General features: G+C 54.8%; 1 protein-coding gene across 2 annotated transcripts; it reads left to right on the top strand.

Moving 5' to 3' along the window:
* Positions 1 to 12,788: 12,788 nt before the first annotated feature.
* Positions 12,789 to 19,389, top strand: IQCD (IQ motif containing D). Of its 2 annotated transcripts, XM_038152511.1 has the most exons (5): positions 12,789 to 12,835; positions 13,556 to 14,347; positions 15,536 to 15,769; positions 17,956 to 18,027; positions 19,107 to 19,389. In XM_038152511.1, the coding sequence occupies exons 2-5, from the start codon at positions 13,733 to 13,735 to the stop codon at positions 19,377 to 19,379; spliced, it is 1,194 nt and encodes a 397-aa protein (XP_038008439.1). In that variant the 5' UTR covers positions 12,789 to 12,835; positions 13,556 to 13,732; the 3' UTR covers positions 19,380 to 19,389. The 2 variants fall into 2 exon arrangements, with proteins under 2 accessions (XP_038008439.1, XP_038008440.1); XM_038152512.1 differs by lacking the exon at positions 17,956 to 18,027.
* Positions 19,390 to 19,458: the final 69 nt, after the last annotated feature.

Here is a 19,458-nt window from a genome sequence, read left to right as displayed (position 1 = left end):
CGACTGGTTCCCGCCCTCTTTCCCAAACAGCGATTTTTTTCCATTATCAGGGCAGTGATTTGAGGCTGCTTCCAGCAGCAGCTGAGGAACGGCTCCTTCCCAGCACACGGGTGAGCGGCGGGCAGCTCTCTGGGGTGTGCCCAGCGTGCCACCGCCGCTGCCACCTTTGCCAAGGCGCCGCAGGCGCGGCTGGAGCGGTGCTCGCCCCGAAAAGGACACAAAGGGCCCGCAGTTATCAGCCAGCGGCCCCTGCTCTGGCCAGGAGCGTGTTTGCTTTCTGGGCTCACGTTCCAGAGGCTTTTTCGCAGCGGGGAGTGTTGGAGGGAGGAGTGAGACCTGCAAACCTGCCACCTGCAGCATGGCCGGCTCAGGAGCTCTCCCCAGGGACTGCCTGCCTGTCCCAGCCCCCTGACTCATTTGCTGGCACTGGGGTCTGCCTGGGTCCCGGCTCCGTCCATGGCTTTGCCTTTTCCACCTTGGATCAGTGCTGTGCTCCGTGCAGCTCCAGGGAGCGTGGCCGGCTGTGGCCTGCGTGTCCCTGTGCAGCGGTGGCTGTAGCTGGGGGTTCAAGGGCAGCGTTCCTGCTGGGACTGGCGGTTGTGTTGTCCATGGGAAGCCCAGCAGTGGTGGGAGGGGTGGCTGGCTGTGGTGACTCTCTCGGGGTATTCCAGGCCATGATCTCAGCCTGGTGTTATCCCTCTGCTCTGGCCCCAGGAAGGATTGGGTTTCCCACCGCGCTGACAGCTGCCCATGTGCTGAGCCTGGTGCTGCTCCGGCCAAGCTGGATGAGGGAAAGGCATTCCAGCCCTGGGGCTTTTGGGAAGGGAGCAGATGGGACACCTTCCTGGAGAGCAGCCCCTGGCACAGGGCAGGAACAGCCCAGCTGGAGCAGGGAACAATGGGCACAGCCCTCACATGGGCCTGGGGAGGGGTGGCACCTTGTGAGGAGGGGCCAGCTCGGAAGTGCTGGCTGACAAAGAATCATGGAATCACAAGATGTTTTGGGTGGGAAGGGAACTTAAAGGTCATCCCATCCTCTGCCATGGGCAGGGACACCCTCCACTGTCCCAGGCTGCTCCAAGCCCCATCCATCCCGGCCATGGACACTGCCAGGGATCCAGGGGCAGCCACAGCTTCTCTGCATAGCCTATTCCAGGACCTCCCCACCCTGCCAGGGAATGATTTCTTCCCAATATCCCATCCATCCCTGCCCTCTGGCAGTGGGAAGCCATTCACTGTGTTCTGTCCCTCCACACCCTTGCTCAAAGTCCCTCTCCATCAAGGAGCTCCAGGTGAAGTGTGAAAGTCCAAGGTGGGGGAAATAAACCCGAATCCAGTGGGACAGGGTGGTTAGGGCATCGGGCCAGACAGTTTTCATGGCTCTGCTGCTGAACCCTTCCTTGGAAGTGGCGATGGAACCTGCTGGGATGGTGCTGGAGCAGGAGCAGCGTGTGCCCACACAGAGGAGAGGAAATCCAGGCTGGATTTACTGTGTGCCTGGGAGCACAGGGTGGAAATTATCTCTGTTTCAGGACAGGGATTAACTGCTGCCCTGGGGCCTGTCTGCCCTGGCACAGCGGGATTTGGGATCTGCAGCAGGGACAAACACTTGCTAAGCTGGGGAGCCTGAGCCAGGAAATGACATCCTTCTGGGAAATGCTGGGCTGTGCTCTCAAACCTACCACATCCCAGTCCTCAAATAGTGTCAGGGACTGTCCTGGGTATGGAGCTGCAGTTATGGCAAAGCCTTTTTTAGGGCAGATGTAGGAAGATTGCATTTTTCCTTGTAGGAAAGCCTAGCCCAAAGAGCTGAGGGCATTTGAAGCTGCCCAAATGAGACAGGAGGCCAGGAGATGGACTGAATAACCCCTCAGACTCCCTTCCAGCCCCACAGCCTCTGCTCCATCACTCAAAAATCCCCCTCAGGCTTTGTCCTTGACTATTTGGTGGCTTCACTGCTGGTTTCAGTGCTGGCTCTGTGTCACAGGCTCCTGCCCTGCCCTGAGCAGGCTCTTGGCTGAGTAGCTGAGTTTCTAGAAGATGAAATCACAGGAGCTTAAAGACATTTTAGAAGCCTTAGAATCAGAGGAAGATGGAATGGTTAGGGTTGGATATGCTCTCTAAGATCACCAAGTCCAACTGTTCCCCCAGCACTGTCAAGGTCAACACTAACCCATGTCCCCAGGTGTCACATACTCACATTTTTTTAACATTTACAGTGATGGAGACTTCATCGCAGCCCTGGGCAGCCTGTTCCAATGCCTTAACACCCTTTCTATGAAGAATTTTTCCCTAATATCCAACCTAAACCTCCCTTTGTGCAACTTGAGGCCATCTCCCTGTCTCTTCTTCCCTGGGAAAAGAGCCTGACCCCCACCTGGCTCCAGCCCCTCACATCTGTTGGGGCTGTGGGACCCCACCAAGGAATGGGGTTCTTCACCATCAAGGAGCAGCTTGCTCAAATCATAAGACATGGGATGATTTGAGTTGGAAGGGACCTTAAAGTTAATCTCATTCCAATGCCCTGCTGTGGGCAGGAACAATAACCATGGATCTCCCAAGAATCTCCTGAAAAAAAGTGGCAGTCAAGTGGGGGAAGAGAAAAGTGACATCTTTGGTCTCTCCCAACCAGAGGTACTGGAGCCTGTGCTCTTCCTTCCCTCTCTGGAAGGCAGCAGATGACGGGCCTTTGAGTTGCTGTCTCAAAACCCAAAGCTGCCTCCCAGTTAGGAAAAACAAGTGTTGGTGACATTCCAAGTCTCCTGACTCACAGCAAGTTGCTGTCCTGCCTCAGCAGCACATTTTGTGCTGGAATAAAACAACACTCCCTGAGCACGTGGTGGTCTCGGAGTGCCTGTCAAGGCCCTGGTACAAATGAGATGTGAAAACTGTGCTGGTTTTATTAATAGCAAAATTCACTATTCGCTGGGGTGTCTCAAATCCTCTGTACTTTCAGCAGCCCAGACTTCATGTTCCAGCTCCTCAGATGTGAGTTTCTTTTCAGTGCTCCAGCATGGCTCTGGAAAAACTGCTGCTGGCTTTCCCTGGCTTTCTTGCCAAGAGGTCACAACAGCTTTTTTTGTACTCAGAGCAGCAGTGTTTCTCCTACTCCATTTCCATAAACATGGGGCACTGTCCCGGCTGGAGAGCTGAGCATCCGGATCTGCTGATGCTGGACCTTGCATGGCCTGGCCCTGCTGCCAGGAGCTGCTGTTGGGCTGTGCTGGGCTGGCAGGATGTGACCTTGGAGAAAGCCACCAGGAGCTGGGCTGAGCCCCCATGGATGGGTGGGCAGCAGGAGAGGGGGGATTCTGCACCTCTGCCCTGCCCAGGTGAGACCCCACCTGCAGAGATGCCCCAGCCCTGGGCCCAGGACAGGAAGGAGCTGGAGCTGCTGGATGAGACCAGAGGAGGCACCGGGATGAGCAGAGGGATGGAGCAGCTCTGCTGTGAGGAAAGGCTGAGAGAATTGGGATAGCTTGGCCTAGAGAAGAAAAGGCTTTAGGGTGACCTAATTACAGCCTTCCAGTACTTGAAGGGAGCCAACAAGAAAGATGGAGAGAGAAAGATGGAGAGAGACTTTGGGCAAGGGTCTGGAGAGACAGGACAAAGAAGAATGGCTTCAAACTGAAGGAGAGTAGGTTTAGACTGTGTATTTTGAAGAAACTATTCCCTGTGAGTGTGGGGAGGCCCAGAGAGGCTGTGGCTGCCCCATGCCTGGCGGTGTCCAAGGCCAGGTTGGACGGGGCTTGGAGCAGCCTGGGATAGTGGAAGGTGTCCCTGCCTGTGGCAGGGGATGGAATGAGCTTTAAGGTCCCTTTCAATCCAAACCATTGCATGATTCCATGGTTCCATGGTTCTATTCCTGTAGGGAACATGAAGTGGTGCTTCATCAGGCTAAGCAGCCAGTGGGGACTGACTCACCCCTGTGTGTCCCCATGCCGTGCGTCCTGGCTGTCACTGAGCCCAGCAGCTGCAGATGCAGAGGGTGGGGATGTCCTCCAGGGGGGACACACGGATGCTCCATGTGGGGACAGAGCCTGGTCACTACTCCAGGCAGACATGGAGGATGGTGCTGGTGCAGTGGGTGAAGGGCAGGAGAAGCTGTTGGACACTGTGTCACTGAGGCAGAGTTTGGAGGTGACTCCTGACAGGCATGCCAAGGTCACCATGACAACACCTGACTGACCCCCCAAAGCAGAGACAGGGGTCATGGAGGAGCAGGGCCATACACGGCCTCGTGTCACCTTCTTCACACCAGCCCAGAGCCAGGAGACCAGCAGGCCCCGGTGCAGGGCTGGGGAACCCTCACACCATCCTGGGGCTGGGGAACCCTCACACCATCCTGGGGCTGGGGAACCCTCACACCATCCTGGGGCTGGGGAACCCTCACACCATCCTGGAGCTGGGGAACCCTCACACCATCCTGGAGCTGGGGAACCCTCACACCATCCTGGGACTGGGGGATCCTCACACCATCCTGGGGCTGGGGAACCCTCACGCCATCCTGGAGATTGGGGGATCCTCACACCATCCTGGGACTGGGGGATCCTTACACCATCCTGGGGCTGGGGAACCCTCACACCATCCTGGGGCTGGGGAACCCTCACACCATCCTGGGGCTGGGGAACCCTCACGCCATCCTGGGGCTGGGGAACCCTCACGCCATCCTGGAGATTGGGGGATCCTCACACCATCCTGGGGCTGGGGAACCCTCACGCCATCCTGGGGCTGGGGAACCCTCACGCCATCCTGGGGACTGGGGAACCCTCATGCCATCATGGAGATTGAGGGATCCTCACACCATCCTGGGGCTGGGGGATCCTCACACCATCCTGGGGCTGGGGAACCCTCACAGTGGGCTGGGGCTGGGGAACCCTCACACCATTCCTGGAGCTGGGGGACCCTCACACTGGGCTGGGGGCCCCTCACACTCCAAGAGCAGGTCCGTGGGCCTCTAACATGAAGCCCTTTCTCACCCAGAGCAGCCCTGCAGATTGGGACCTTGACTTGGACCACCCCCTGCCCACCTCCAGCAGCCACACCAGTGCCCATGACCTGCAACTCCTGGAGGAGCAGGTGAGGTCTCCCCTTCCCTGGGACAAAGCTCATGGCCCGCCGTGGCACGAGGAGACCTTTAGGTCTCCAGCCAGCTGGATCAGGAGGGGGTGCCAAGGCTCTCTCCAACGGCTGGGAGAGGCAACTGTTGGATTTGGGCCTCCTTTGACATGAGTGGCTGTGCCTCCATCCCATCCTCAGGACACAGCTGTCATATCCTCCCTCCAAGTCACCTGTGGTTTGGAATAAGCTACAGGCATCACTGGCCAGAGGCTTAACCTGGACTCAGATGTTGTCCTACTGATGGAAGAGAATCAGTTTAGATTGGATTTTGGGAAGAGATTCTTCCCTGTGAGGGTGAGGAGGCCCTGGCACAGAGTGCCCAGAGCTGTGGCTGCCCCTGGATCCCTGGAAGTGTTCCAGGCCAGCTTGGATGGGATCTGGAGCAACTTGTCTGGTGGAAGGTGTCTCTGTGGATTGAAGCAAGATGAGTTTTAAGGCCCAAATCATTCAGTGATTCAGTGTTCCAGTGATTCAGTGATTCTGTGACTCTGTGATTATGCATATTGGAGCTTTTTGCTCGGAGATCACCTTGGCCATAGTGAGGGACATGGTGGGATCTGTCTCCTCCTGAAGACAAGCACCACTTTGGAGTTCTTTATTTCATGGCAGGAGAGTGGCAATAAAGGCTTATGTTTGCTCTCACAAAGGTAAAAAAATTTGACAAGGCCAAAAAGAAAACTCATCGTCTCTACAAACAATTACAGCAGCAGTTTTTGAAAGAACAGGAGAGAAAGATGGCATCGAGGAAGAAGACAGCCGAACAGTTTAAAAAATCCCTGGAAGTGTTCGATCGCAGGAGTGGGAAGGCGCCCGGTCCCACCTCCCGTTTTCCTGCGGATGAAGCGAAGCCCTCGGAACAGGCAGGAGCTGCCGACAAAGCAGCGACCAAGAGCCGCGTCCAGAGAGCTCCTCCTGCAGGCCGGGCCCCGGCTGCCAGCGCGCAGGAGCTTCAGGAACTCAAGCTCCTTTTACAGCAATAAACCTGGGCAACCCCTCTGGTGTTGCTGCCCTTTTGAATCGATGGGAATGGGGTCGTTGGAGAGCCTGGGCTGGGAGGGAGCAGTGAGGGAGCTGGGGGTGTTTCGCCTGGAGGAAAGGAGACTCAGAGGTGTCCTTACCACTCTCTGCAGCTCCTGAAAGGTGCCTGTGCTCAGCTGGGGCTGGGCTCTGTCTCCAGGCACTGACAGAACCAAAGCACACAATCTCAAGCTGTGTCAAGGGAGATATAGGTTGGATATTATCTTTCATGGAAAGGGTGATAAAGTTCTGGAATGGCTGCCCGGAGAGGTGGTGCAGTCACCATCCCCGGGTGTGTTTAACAAAGCCTGGATGTGGCACTGGGTGCCAGGGTTTAGCTGAGGTGTTGAGGCTGGGTTGGGCTGGATGATCTTGAAGGTCCCTTCCAACCTGGTCATTCTGTGAATCTGTGAGGCAGCTGCAGGAGTGAAACTCCTCTTCAAAGGACTGCTGTCCTGTGAGGGAGTGGGAGTGCAATGTGAAAGGGATGGAGTTTTTCCTTGGCTCATGCCTTGGGGGTGGCCAGGCACTGCCCAGGCTCCCCAGGGAACGGGCACGGCCCCGAGGCTGCCAGAGCTCCAGGAGCCTTTGGCCAGCGCTGCCAGGGATGCCCAGGGTGGGGTTGTTGGGGGGTCTGGGCAGGGCCAGGAGCTGGGCTGGGTGATCCTTGTGGGTCCCTTCCAGATCAGGAGATTCCATGACTCTGTGTCCTGGTTTTCCAGCCACCATCAGAGTGTTTGGATTTCATAACATAAACCTTTTCTGCTTGAGATGAAGCTGCTTATTTTTTATGCTTCCCAGTGACCTCGAGGGAATAATTGGTCCTTGGAAGATTGCTTCCACGTCCTCAGTCACGTCACGTCCTCAATAAAGTGCTTCCTTCACTGGATTGAAAAATGCCCAGTACCTTCAAGCTGTGCCCCTCAGCTGGGATTTCTGAAGGGAATTCTCAAAAGGATGGGAGAGGCACAGCTCAGACAGCAGGACAGCACAGGCAAGTCCCATCTCAGCCCTCAAAAATCAGGAGCCATCGGGCCTTGGCAGTAAATTTTCTATTTACTGTTAAAACTGTTATTAAAAGAAGCACAAAACTTTCCCCTAACCTCTCCATAGACATTCATAGGACAATTCAGGTGCTGCAGGGCTCTAGAAACACTACAAGGAAAATCAGGGTTTGGCACCTGAAGTAGCTTCAAACCACAGATCTATCAAGTCTTGCTTTTCCAGAGTATTTAAGGTATGTTCTTGTCCTCCTCCCACCTGTGATCTGCCCTGCATCCTTTCCTCTCCATGGACAGACCCTTCCTTCTTGATCTCAGTTTTTGCCTGCTGGGTTTGTCCAGGAAAAGGAGGACTTGCTGTTCACCAGATGAACTGGATGATCTTTAAGGCCCCTTCCAACCCAAACCATTCCATGGTTCACTGTGACAGCTGCTGGACAGGAGAGACAGGGAACATCTCTGGTCACGCAGGCACCAGTGCCGGGCTGGTGTCCACCTGAACCAGCTGGCTTGGTGACCGAAACCCAAGAAAAGATGTATTGAGATGAATGAAAACGAAATGCCAAAAAGCAAATAATGTCAGAACTTTTTAGAGATGAGCCTGGAGGTTGTCACTTGGGGGTGACCCATGGTGGCCACCCCTGGGGTTTTCCTTTTGGGAAGATGCTGTGGGAAAAGGAGGGCATTAGAAGCAAACAGCACCCACCCTGCACACTGGGGGAGGGGATGTCCCCAAGTGGTTCCTGGCACGCAGCAGCACCCAGGGGGAGCGGGGGATGTGTCCCCTCCTTGCCATGGAGGCAGAGGGGCTGCAGGGCTCTAACAGAGCTCCTCTGTGTGGAGGTTACAGAGCTCAGCCCTTCTGAGCCTCTCCCTGTGCTCCCGTGCTGTGAGGAGCCTGTCACCAGCTTCCCCGGTCCCCCCAGCTCGGTGCTGTCCTTGGTGCCAGCATTCCCACGGCAGAGTCAGCCCTGGCACGCAGCAGCACGCCGGGATGAAGAGCCCCAAGCCTGGGCGATGCCTGTCCCCCTCTCCTTGCCACCTCCCCAGCCCCGTGGCCTTGAAGCCTCTGGAGCAGCAGGAGCTGGGCCGCTCCCCGGGCGGGCTGGGGGTGTTGGCACAGCCGGGCCGGGCTCTGCAGGGGCTGGGTCTCGGTGCTGAGCGAGCCCTGCGTGTCCCTCTCGGCAGAGCCAGGAAGCAGCGGCTTTTACCTGGGAGATGGAGGTTGTGACTTGCTGCAAACTCACGGAATCACAGAATCATTAAAGTTGGAAAAGCCCTCTGAGAGCATCAAGTCCAACCATTCTCCCACCACTGACCCCTGTCCCCAAGTGCCACATCCACATGGCTGTTCAATCCCTGCAGGGATGGGGACTCCAGCACTGCCCTGCCAGTGCCTGACCACCCTTCCCATGTGGGAATTTTCCCAAAATCCACCCTGAGCCTCCCCTGGCCCAGCCTGAGGCTGTTCCCTCTCCTCCTGTCCCTGTTCCCTGGAGCAGAGCCCGACCCCCCCGGCTGTCCCCTCCTGGCAGGAGCTGTGCAGAGCCACAAGGGCCCCCTGAGCCTCCTTTTCTCCAGGCTGAGCCCCGTCCCAGCTCCCTCAGCCCTGCTGGGGCTCCAGCCCCTTCCCAGCTCCGTTCCCTGCCTGGACACGCTCCAGCCCCTCCAGGCCTCCACAATAAAGGGCCCAGAACTGGACACAGGATTTGAGGTTTGGCCTCAGCGGGCAGATTAGGACCAAACTCACACATTCTGGTCTCAGTGCCCTGACAGCCCCAGGGACATTTTCCTGTGCCACAGCTGCCCAAAGCAGGCTGTGTCCCTTTGCACTCCTGCTCCTGCCACCCAGCTCCAGCCTGGTGCTCTCAGAGCCAACCCAGCACCTCCAGCCCTCCTGTTTTCCCTGCTGGGTCCTTTAGCTCAGAGCTTACACCAACCCCACTACACTTGTCCCTTCAGCTATGTATCCAGGGACTCCCTGGTTTCTCTGTGCCCTGCCTGGGCCTTCCAGGCTCTGGGGGCCAGGGAAGTGCAAACTCCTTCCCAACTGTTCAGGATACAGATGCCATCATCCCTCTGACAGTGGGGCATGGGAATGAGGGAACAGCAGCCAAAGCTGCAGGAGGGATGTGGTCAGGGATCAGCTGGCCCTGGGGAGTCCTCCAGAGCTTGGTGTGGTGCCAGACCTCCATGTTGCCAGCAGAGTACAATGTAAGGCTACAGCCAAAGGACAGTGGCAGGAGAGGACTGTCCCTGCAGGGACAGGATGGGGTGCTGTTGCCTGCAGCAAGGCTTCACTGTGTGCTTCTGCTCTTTCACCAACATCTCACGATTAGTTCAAATCATGCCCCTCCTGATGTCCCTTGCCAGGTCCCACGCAGGGGTGGGTGGTAGCAGGAACAGGGAAATTATCTGGGCAAACCAGGCTGGGGTGGATCATGGTTTTCCCAGCAGATTGACCAGCCAGCTCCCACGCTCTGAGCTGTGCTTCCCTTTGCTGCAGAGGAGTGGCGTTCGGAGAGGGGTTTGGGTGGTGGCTGAGGCCAGCTGGGCCCAGGGAAGTCGCTGGCCCTCAGGTATCTGTCACAGTCCTGCTGTTGGAACACAGCTGGACTCAAACTGTGGGGGACAGTGTGCCCAGGCTGCACAAGGGGCTCCGGGCTCTCCCTCTCCTGCTTGGACATGCCCCACATAATTTGGATTCTTGGGCACCTCTGGCTCAGGCAGTGATGCAGTCTGGTGGGTTTGGGTGCAGAGAATTGTTTGAGGATAGATCTGAGGCTTTTCTACATCCTGGATGAGGTGGGATTGACGCAGGTTCGGTGATGCTTCATCCAGCTCCCAAAGTGACCCAGTTTTCTTCCTGGCTGTAGAGCTGCTGCTGGCCTGGAGCAGTGTGGAGCTGCAGGACGAGTCAGGGATGCTCTGGACATGTGTCATCACCCCCATCTCTTCCTGCAAGATGGCAATGTCTGTAATTACCCACATCCAGGAGGGAGCAGCAGTGATCCACAGTCTTCCCTACTTCAGAGGAGGTTTGGATGCGACCCACGGCTCCACCCCTTTCCTTCCTCTTTCCCTGGATGTCACAAGGACTTGCTGTCCCTTCAAGCAGGCTGTGCCCACCAGACACAGGAGACTCTGGTGACAGTCACTGGCCAGTTGATGCCATCTCCAGGTCATGGCTGTCAGGAAGTCCATGTCTGCGCTTCTTGGAGAGCAGTAGCCCATTTCAAACAAAGCAATCAGGACACTCCTCAACTTTGGAAAGACATTCTTTTCATGATGGATTTAATTCCAAAATATCTGCCTTGCATGTGGCAGCATTTCAGGGGGGTCAGGGATCCCTTCTGGAGTCCTTGTCAAGAAAAGCAGCAGCTCTCCAGGTCTCAAGGGCTGTTCTCTGCTATGTGATGAGCTCCATGAGGACACATCCAACTGGCAGCACACCCCTCTGCAGCCTCAAATCACAGCTCTGCTGTGCTCTCGATCATAGTGCAGCCAGAAAATCATGGATCTTCTGGATTTAGATCCAGTGGGATCCCAGTTGCTGAATTAGAGCTTGAGAAGTTGTTCCTGGGCAGGTCAGTGCTTTCCCTGAAGGCTACAGGGCAGCCTGGCCCAGACTCACAGTTCCAGCTGCCCCTTCTTCCCACAGTGGGCTGGGCATGTCCCAGCTTGGGGTGGAGCCAAACCCAGAGTCACTGTCACACTCAATCCCATTCGTGATTCGAATCAGTCCTTTGGCTGAGCCACTCAGGGCAGGAGGGAACCCACGTGGAGGTCACTGCTCCAGGTAATGAGCCTGGAGGAAAATGACTTGGGGGTGCTGGAGATGGTACCAGGTATGCCCAGGTGGGCAGGAAGGCCAAGTGTCCTCTCATCCATCCTCACCAGTGCCACACCAGAAAGCCCAGTCCTGGTGGTCCCACTACATCTCCCACCACCAGCGCCTCTTTGCTTTGTACAGGGAAGCAGTTGGGAATGGGTGAGCAGAATTATTCCTGCACTTGGACACTCCCTGCACAGAAATAAAAGAGCTGCTCAGGCCAGGTAAGGCTGGGACCCGGGACAAGGTTGCCCGTGACATCATGGCCACCTCAGCACTGTGCTGTGCCAGCTGCTGTGAGGGACAGAGCATCGCTGTGTTATAAATAAGAAGCTTGACTAGGCCAATAGTCAAGCAGCAATCAATTTATTAATTAATGTGGTAAAGTATGAGCAAAACAGCGCTGGGTACAGTGGGGGAAGTTTTCCCTCCAGCTGCACACCGATGGTTGGGGCGTGCAGATATTTATAGGGGTGCACATAAGCTTTTTTCAGCAGTTTCTATTCCCAATTTTTACGTCACAATTCTATACACTATTGTGAGTTAGTTTTTCTCAGGATGTACCCCAGAAAGGAGTATCCCCAGATGGTGGGGTCCAACTTCCGAAAGAAGAAAGAGGTCTTGCAGCTGGTGCGGTCCAGACTCCAGATGTGGGCCCACCTTTTAATTGCAAAGACTATAAATCTCATAGCAGTGATGTCCAGCTTCCCTTGGTCGAAGCTATCAATCCTTGGGTTGATGTTCATCTTCCTTTCTCAAGCTGCTTTTTACTGTTTTGCTAAGGTGTTGAGATAAGCATGTTTCCTTTACATATATTCTAAACTTATATTTTCAAAGCTCCTTACTACAAGCAATATTCTAAAATTATGCTTCAAAAGGTGATTATTGCAAAGCTGTTTAATGCTTAGCTACGTGCAAAAAGTTCCTGTCCAGCAGCAACATCCTTAAAGCTTTAATTCAGATGCTATAAAAGTTAATTGCAAACAAAGGATAAGTTCAAAGGCCTTCTTCCATGCTTTACTCCCTCAGTTATTTTTTAGAATTCATCCTTTAATTGTCCCATGATCAGTTTCCACACATATCACAATCACAAGCACACATGCTGCCTGTGTGTACCTGACACGAAACACAGCTTTGTATCTCACAGCTGTGAGCGCGGCCTGGAGCATTTGCCATGTTTCCTGCTGGAATCCAAACCCTCCTCTCCCAAGGGCCTCCATCACTGCCCGGGCACCGCGTGAGGGCACGGCTGCAGTGCAGCGTTCAAGGGCCATCATGTTCTTTGCAGACGTCAGTAAATCACAGGTAAGCAATTAACTCAGCCTGTACAGCATCAGCATCTTCATCAGCTGAGGTTCATTACCACTTTTATGGCCCCGTAAAACCAGCCACGTTAACAGCGCGGCTTAGGGGAACTCTCTTGTGTTCTGATGTTTCAAAACAGCCCCTTCGGGGCTCCTGGACACCCACTGGGCTGACCTGCGCCTGGCAGACGTGACTTCGGGGGGATAAAGCTTATTCTTCGGGTTACCTGTGCCCTCGGGGATACAGATCTGGGCAGCCCGGAGGGAACGAGCCGCCTCTTCCCCCTTTCCCCCACAGCCCCCGCGGGCACCATGACAGACCCCAACCCCCGGCAGGCGCCGCCGCGGGACTCCTCATTGGACAGCGGCGCTGCCAATCAAGCGACAGGAGGCGGGACCAGCACGGCTCGCTGGGAAGGCCCCGCCCCCTCGGGTCGCCTGGCAACGGGAGGCGCTGACGGCGGGATCGGGATCGGGATCGGGATCGGGATCGGGATCGGGATCGGGATCGGGATCGGAACCGGGATCCGGACCGGGATCGGAACCAGGATCAGAACTGAGTGCGCTGCAGGGGTGGAGGCCGCCTGGGGCTGGCATCCCCCAGTAACCGCCTCCCGTCCCAACCCCGGGATGCCCAGGGACCCCCGGACCCTCCCGCACAGGCCCCGAGCCGCCCGCCCCTCGCACGGGAGTCTCCCCCCGGGAATCACCGCCCCGACCTCTGACTGTTCCCCAGTCTCTGGATCCTCCTGCTGTCCCACACCCACACCGAGGGGACCCTTCACTCCCTGTCGGCCCCTGCGCTACAGCTGTCCCCATCTCCTCCCTCTGTCGTCCTCTTGCTCTGTCCCTGCCAGTCCTGCCAGATCCCCTCTCCCTCCTCCTCCCTCTGACAGGGACAGGCCTGGAAGGGCAGAGGTTTCCCATAGAGGTTTCCCAGTAGGAGTCCTACCCTTCTCTCCAGGGTGGCCCCAGGGCTCTCCAAACCCCTCTCCACACCCCTCTGGGGACAGCAGAGCTGCAGCTTGTGCTGCTCTACCTCAGCTGCTACTCAGAAACTGTTGGGAGCTTTCCCCCCACCACCCTTCAAAGCCAGGAATCCATCACCCCCTTCCCATGGGTGTTTGACAGCTGCTCTGGGATGGACACCAGCTCTAAACCACAACCCCATGTCCTGACCCCCTGCCCAGACTCAGAGAGAGCTCCAGGGTAATCTCAGACTCTCATGTTTTCCCAAATTACATCGTTTCTCTAATGCTGTCACTATGTTTTCCTTTTAGAGAGAAAATCCAAGAAGGGACATTATGTGACAGCAGCAGCACAGGGAGTTCCATTTTCTTCCAGTCTCACCTTGTGTAAGAGCTGCTGTGTCCTTTCTAGAGCTCAAACCACCCAGGCCACTGGTGTTGAACTGAATCCATGGCAACAGGGGATCCAGCTGCATTCCAAGCATCCTCATGAAGAAAAGAATCTTGGCGAAGGGCATGGCAACTCCAAGGAAGGCAGGGATCCCGTTAGGTGTCATGAAGGTGTTAGATCCACGCCAGCTGAAGCCGGATAGCGCGGAGACAGAAAGAATTCTAACTGTCTTGGATGAGACCGTTGTCAAGCTGGAGATCACCAGGTTGATCCCACGGATTACTGGCTCCCTGGACCGGTATGCTAGGATGCTGGGACCTGAGATCACAAGCAGCCTTTTGGAGCTTCAGAAGCTTTCAATGGAAATACAGCACCTGCTCACCAGCCCTGGGGATGCGAAGAGCATGAGGGCTGTGAAACAACGCCTGAAATGTTCCCTGAGGAACATCCTGAGGCTCTTCCTGGCCAACCCCTTGCTTTACCACGGGCTGAAATACGAAGTTCGGGTGAGAGAGTCACCAGCTGATGTGTTTATCAAAGCCTTTATGGAGTTCCGGGATTTCATGCTTGAGAGGCTCCTGACCACTCCTGATGAGGAGAAGGAAATGATTCAATTCATGAAAGACATTTCCCTCCAGGTTGAGAAAAACACAGAAATAATCTCAGCTCTACAGGGAGAGCTGGCAGGAGTCATCCAGACTCGAGATGAAGAGGTATGACCTTGTGGGAACGTGTTTTCCAACCAAGTGGAAACTTGCTTTTTACTGGAGCAAAACCTAGCTAACTATAAACTGATCCCTTTATTGCAGTTCCTAAAGAGCAAGTTCCAGAAATCCTTTCTAAACCAGACTAAAATTTAAAAATAATATTTTTATTGTAAAATATAATGAAAAATGCGTATTGCATGCTTGATTTTTTTTAAACTAAATTTGGTGTGTTTTGAACCTGTTGTCACCAGCCAACTTAAACAACATTAAGTCCCTGAGTTCCAGAGGAGTGGCAGGACAGGCACAAACTGCTGTGGTGGTATCCTGGCAGGGTGACAATGCCAGCTGCTTCATTCCCAGCTGCTGAAAGAATGAAAAATCCTTACAGGGAGAGATTGCTCTGATTAAAATAAATTTTTAAGATTTGCTCTGTCTTCACTCTTGCTTAAAACCAACATTTCTGTGACTCTCAACTCTAACAGCTGCCTTGGAGCATTTGTGATTAATCAGTGATTATACAAATTACATGAATCTTTAATTTTATCTGCAGCTGAGCTGCAGATATTTGACTGGGCACTTCCCAGGCACTTTCCCAGCCTGTGTACCAAGCCCAGAGCTTCTGACAACAATCCTTTGTTTTCTGCCTGGGTTTCTCTTTCTCCACCCTGCAAGAGGGCTTGGCTGAGAAGGTTTTGCCCTGCACTCACTGGTGGCAGAGCCAAGGGTCTGCTTTCCCCTTTCCCTCTGCTCCTGGGAGTTCTGGGAATTGAGATTTTTATGTGCAATTTGGCAGCTTGTCCGGGACATGGGGAATAAATCTGTTTCACTAATCCCAGCTGGGGATTTCCCTCCCTGAGCTGTGTCCCCCAGGCAGTCACTCAGAGCCTGATCCAGCCCTTGAGGGAGCCACAGGGCTACTCCAGGGAATCTGTTTTGGCTGCTCCTCAGGTGGCAGTGCCAGTGGGGCTTGGGATGGTTTGTTCACTCTGTGCCTTTACTAACAGGTTCCCAGAGGAGCCAGGGGAAGGTTTCCAAAGCTCCTGTGTAAATCCAACTCTTCCCTCAGCCAGCCTGAGCTGGCCCCTGGGGGTCCCTTCCTGGATGTCCTCCAGCTTTGCAATGTTTTTTCTTCTCCTGCCCACCTTATGCCTCAGGGGCATTTCCCAAAGGTATTCCTCTTGTTTTCTGGTCTAGGTTAGCAGGAAGGACAAAACAATTGAAAACCTCAAAACCAGCATGGAAGATCTGGCCAAGAACTGCAAGGCTGACATCCAGCTGATCATGAAGGAAGGGGAAAGGCAGCAAAAAGAGGATAAGGAAGCCTCCCAGGACAGGTGTGCCAGGCTGAAGCAGGACATTCAGCGCCTGGGACCACAGTTCAGTGCACTGGTGCTGGAGCATCGAGCCTCAGAGCTGGTTCTCAGGAAGGTAAAGGGGAGGAGAGCTCTGGGACAGGAGGTTTAAGCCTTTTGCAGAGCTGTCAGCTCTGGCTGCTGCCTGCTGCAAGGAGTTCCTTGGTCTCTGCTTGTTCCTGGCAGGATGCACATGGTGTTTGTCACAGCACACCCGCCCTGTCCTCATGCTCTGCTGATTGCAGTGGAAAGCAGCCCTGCAGCGACAGCAGGGACAGAGCTGTCACAGGTCCTGCTCCTGCTGGCTGCCTCAGCTCTAGGAACACCTTCCCACTGTGCTGTGACACCGGGCAGGGCTCAGGGCAGCCAGGCTGGAGCAGGACGCGTGTGGGATAGTGACAAACCAGGGAGCTGCTGTAGGGGGAGCAGAGCAAACAATACTGGTTTGTTAGAAGGCATCTTTTAGAGCTAATTTATTGTTCAAGGTGGAATGGAGCTGATGCTGAGGGCTCAGCAGGTCCTGCTCTGCCCAGCTTGGCAGAACAGACAGGCCAAGGAGTCAGGCTGGGCTGAATGGGGGGGAATGTAATTTCATAGAATCATCCCAGAATAGTTTGGGTGGAAAATGACATTAAAGCCCATTCAGTGCCATCCCTGCCATGGGCAGGGACACCTTCCATTATCCCAGGCTGCTCCAAGCCCTGTCCAGCCTGGCCTTGGGCACTGCCAGGGATCCAGGGGCAGCCCCAGCTGCTCTGGGCACCCTGTGCCAGGGCCTGCCCACCCTGCCAGGGAACAATTCCCAATTCCCAAGATCCCATCCATCCATGCCCTCTGGCAGTGGGAAGCCATTCCCTGTGTCCTGTCCCTCTATGCCTTGTCCCCAGTCCCTCTCCAGCTCTCCTGGAGCCCCTGTGAGCACTGGAAAGGGCTCTGAGGTGTCCCTGAAGCCTTCTCCTCTCCAGGTGAGCACCCCCAGCTCTCCCAGCCTGGCTCCAGAGCAGAGGGGCCTCAGCCCTTGGAGCATCTCTGTGGCCTCCTCTGGCCTGGCTCCAGCAGCTCCAGGTCCTTGCTGTGCTGGGCTCCAGGGCTGGGGCAGCTCTGCAGGTGGGGCAGAGGAGCAGAATCCCCCCTGCCCAGCTGCCTATGCTGAGGGGGTTTCAGGGTTGGGGCAGGTGCAGCCCTCGCCCAGCAGCACCCCAAAGTCCTTGTCCCCAGGGCTGAGCAGATACAGGAGGAGCAATGGGACCAGCAGGCAGGCTCAGGCCCCTGCAGCAACAGCTCTGCCCTGAGCAGAACACACTGGTGACACAGAGAACTGAGAACTGAAAAAAGGGCATTTTCCTTCTCATTTTGCTCTTTCTGAGTATTCTCTCCCAACCAGTGCAGCCTCCCATGGGCAGGAAGCCCACGTGGTGATGGGGTATGTGCCACTCTTGCATTGGGTGGTACAGCATGAAGGGCTGGGCACTGACAAAACATCAGACCCAAGTTAGAGCTGCAGTACAAGCCCCAAAATCTTTGGCAGAGGAGCTGTGCCAGGCAGTTCCTGCTGCAGTTCCTGCCACAGCAGGGCTGCTTGTGGAGAGCTCAGCTATTCCAGCACCCCAGCAGATGCATTTACTGACCACAGAAGCCTCCTTTCCTCAGCAAGTACAAGTTGTACTTGTGGTCTAAATAGCTCAGGTGGGACCTCGTGATGGCCTGGGTGCCCTTGGGCCATCCTGGGGTAGTGCCACACAGGAAATGGAGCAGGAATGATTCCACAGAGCACACATCCAGAGCTGGAGGTAAAACTGCCCCAGGCTGTACAGGAGTACAGCCACTGTTAAACTGTTTTACAGCCAGAAAGACCTCTTTATTTTAAAAGGCACCGTTTTCTGAGTACTTTCTGTCCCACATTCATGTTTTGTAGTTCTCTCTTGCTTCAGTTTCAAGCTGGTTGCCTCAGTTTGTCGATGACTTGCCACATTCCAACAGACACGTTCATTTCCTCCTGCAGAAAGCAACTTCCAGGTGCTGTTCATCCCCCCCAGCTCCACACTGCAAACCAAATAAAGCCCTCTGGGAATGTCCCAGGAGAATCCTTAAACCAGGGCAAACCACATATGTGTCAGCTGAGGGAAGCTTGTCACAGGGAGGAGGTGAAATATTCAGATATATAATGATGCTGTGGCTCAAAGTTCCCCTGTTTTCTCACTCAGGACACTTCTTACCAGGCCTCAGATGTCTGCAAGGATCTGATCTTGTTTTGTGTTTCAGGAAAAGTGCAAAGCAGAGAAGGAAATTCAGAAATGGGTCCAGAAATACGACACAGACATGACAGAAAAACAGGTGTTGGCTTTAAGTGCTTTGCTCTGCCATAAAGGGATTTGCTTGGGTAGATTCCTGTCCAAAGGGACACATGGCTCTTACCCAGGAGCCCATGGAAGTGAGAGGCAGTTCTGCATCCAGGCAAACCTACAGGAAAGGGATCTTTGTCCTGCCTGTGTGTCCAGGAGTCCTCTGCTGCTTTGGCTTTAGGAAGTTACATCCACTAAATCCCACAGTAAATCCCACAGTATCTGGGGGCAAATGGGTCACCATGTTCTGTCTGGGATGTCCACCTGATGCCAGGAAACAGGTTTTTCAGTTGTGCTCCAATCCTCAATACTCATGGCCCTACCTGGTGTCCAAATCCTGCTCCTGTTCCTGCTGAATCCTTGGGGGATGTGCTGGGTGTTAAGAAACCCAACAGCCTGCCCCCAGCTGAGCCATAACAGGCTCAGGGTCACATCAGCACCCCCAAAACTTGCCTCTAGGAAGGCCCGGGGGGCTTTCCTGTTCTTGCAGTATTTATGGGGTCGGATAAAAGCTGCTGGATTCCTTACAGAGCAAAATACAGGGAGGGGCCTGAAAGCTGCTGCTAATTGTAAGGAATGATCCCCCGTCAGATGTTTAATAATGGGATTATTTTGGTTTCCTGTCTGTGAAGAGGCTGGAGCCCCATGTTTGGGACAGAATTTGTCAAGGCAGACCCACCCCCACAGTGACAAAACATCAGACCCAAGTTAGAGCTGCAGTACAAGCCCCAAAATCTTTGGCAGAGGGGCTGTGCCGGGCAGTTCCTGCTGCAGTTCCTGCCACAGCAGGGCTGCCTGTGGAGAGCTCAGCTATTGCAGCACCCCAGCAGATGCATTGCTGGTTCTCCAAATCTTCCATTGTGTGTGGGAGCCTTTTTCAGGGGAGCATTAAGGGATCCAGCACCTCATGAAACTCCCGGGGTACTGGGCACATGCCTTCCTTTTGAATCCCTTTGGAAAAGCTCCAACCAGTTGAGGTTCCATGGCTTTGGGATGGGTTTCAGGACCCTCACCTGGGGATGTGGGGAGGAGCTGCTGACCAGCTCTCCCTGATCCTTGCTGTCCTGTCAGACCACATATGATGAGGTCCAGGCTGCCTACAACGAGGAGAAGGTACAGTTGTCCCTGCTGATGGAGAAACACGCCATGCTGCTCCAGGAGTACACCCAGATTGAGGAGGAGCGCAGGATGCTCAAGGAGAAGGAGGAGGAAGCTGCACGGGAAGAGGCCAGGAGGAACAACGCTGCCACCTGCATCCAGGCTTTCTGGAAAGGCTACTTGGTGCGGTCCATCTACAAGTCAGTACTGAAGAAGGGCAAGGGCAAGGGCAAAGGCAAGAAATAAAGCCCCAAAATTCTTTTCTCTCACTGGCAAAGCTGCTGTGTCTGAGTTCTTCCAGATAAAAGCATTGAGAATTGTTAAA

Source organism: Motacilla alba, chromosome 15 (assembly GCF_015832195.1).
Source record: "Motacilla alba alba isolate MOTALB_02 chromosome 15, Motacilla_alba_V1.0_pri, whole genome shotgun sequence".
In the NCBI taxonomy this organism is placed as follows: Eukaryota; Metazoa; Chordata; class Aves; order Passeriformes; family Motacillidae; genus Motacilla; species Motacilla alba.
This window is presented reverse-complemented; position numbering and strand designations above follow the sequence as displayed.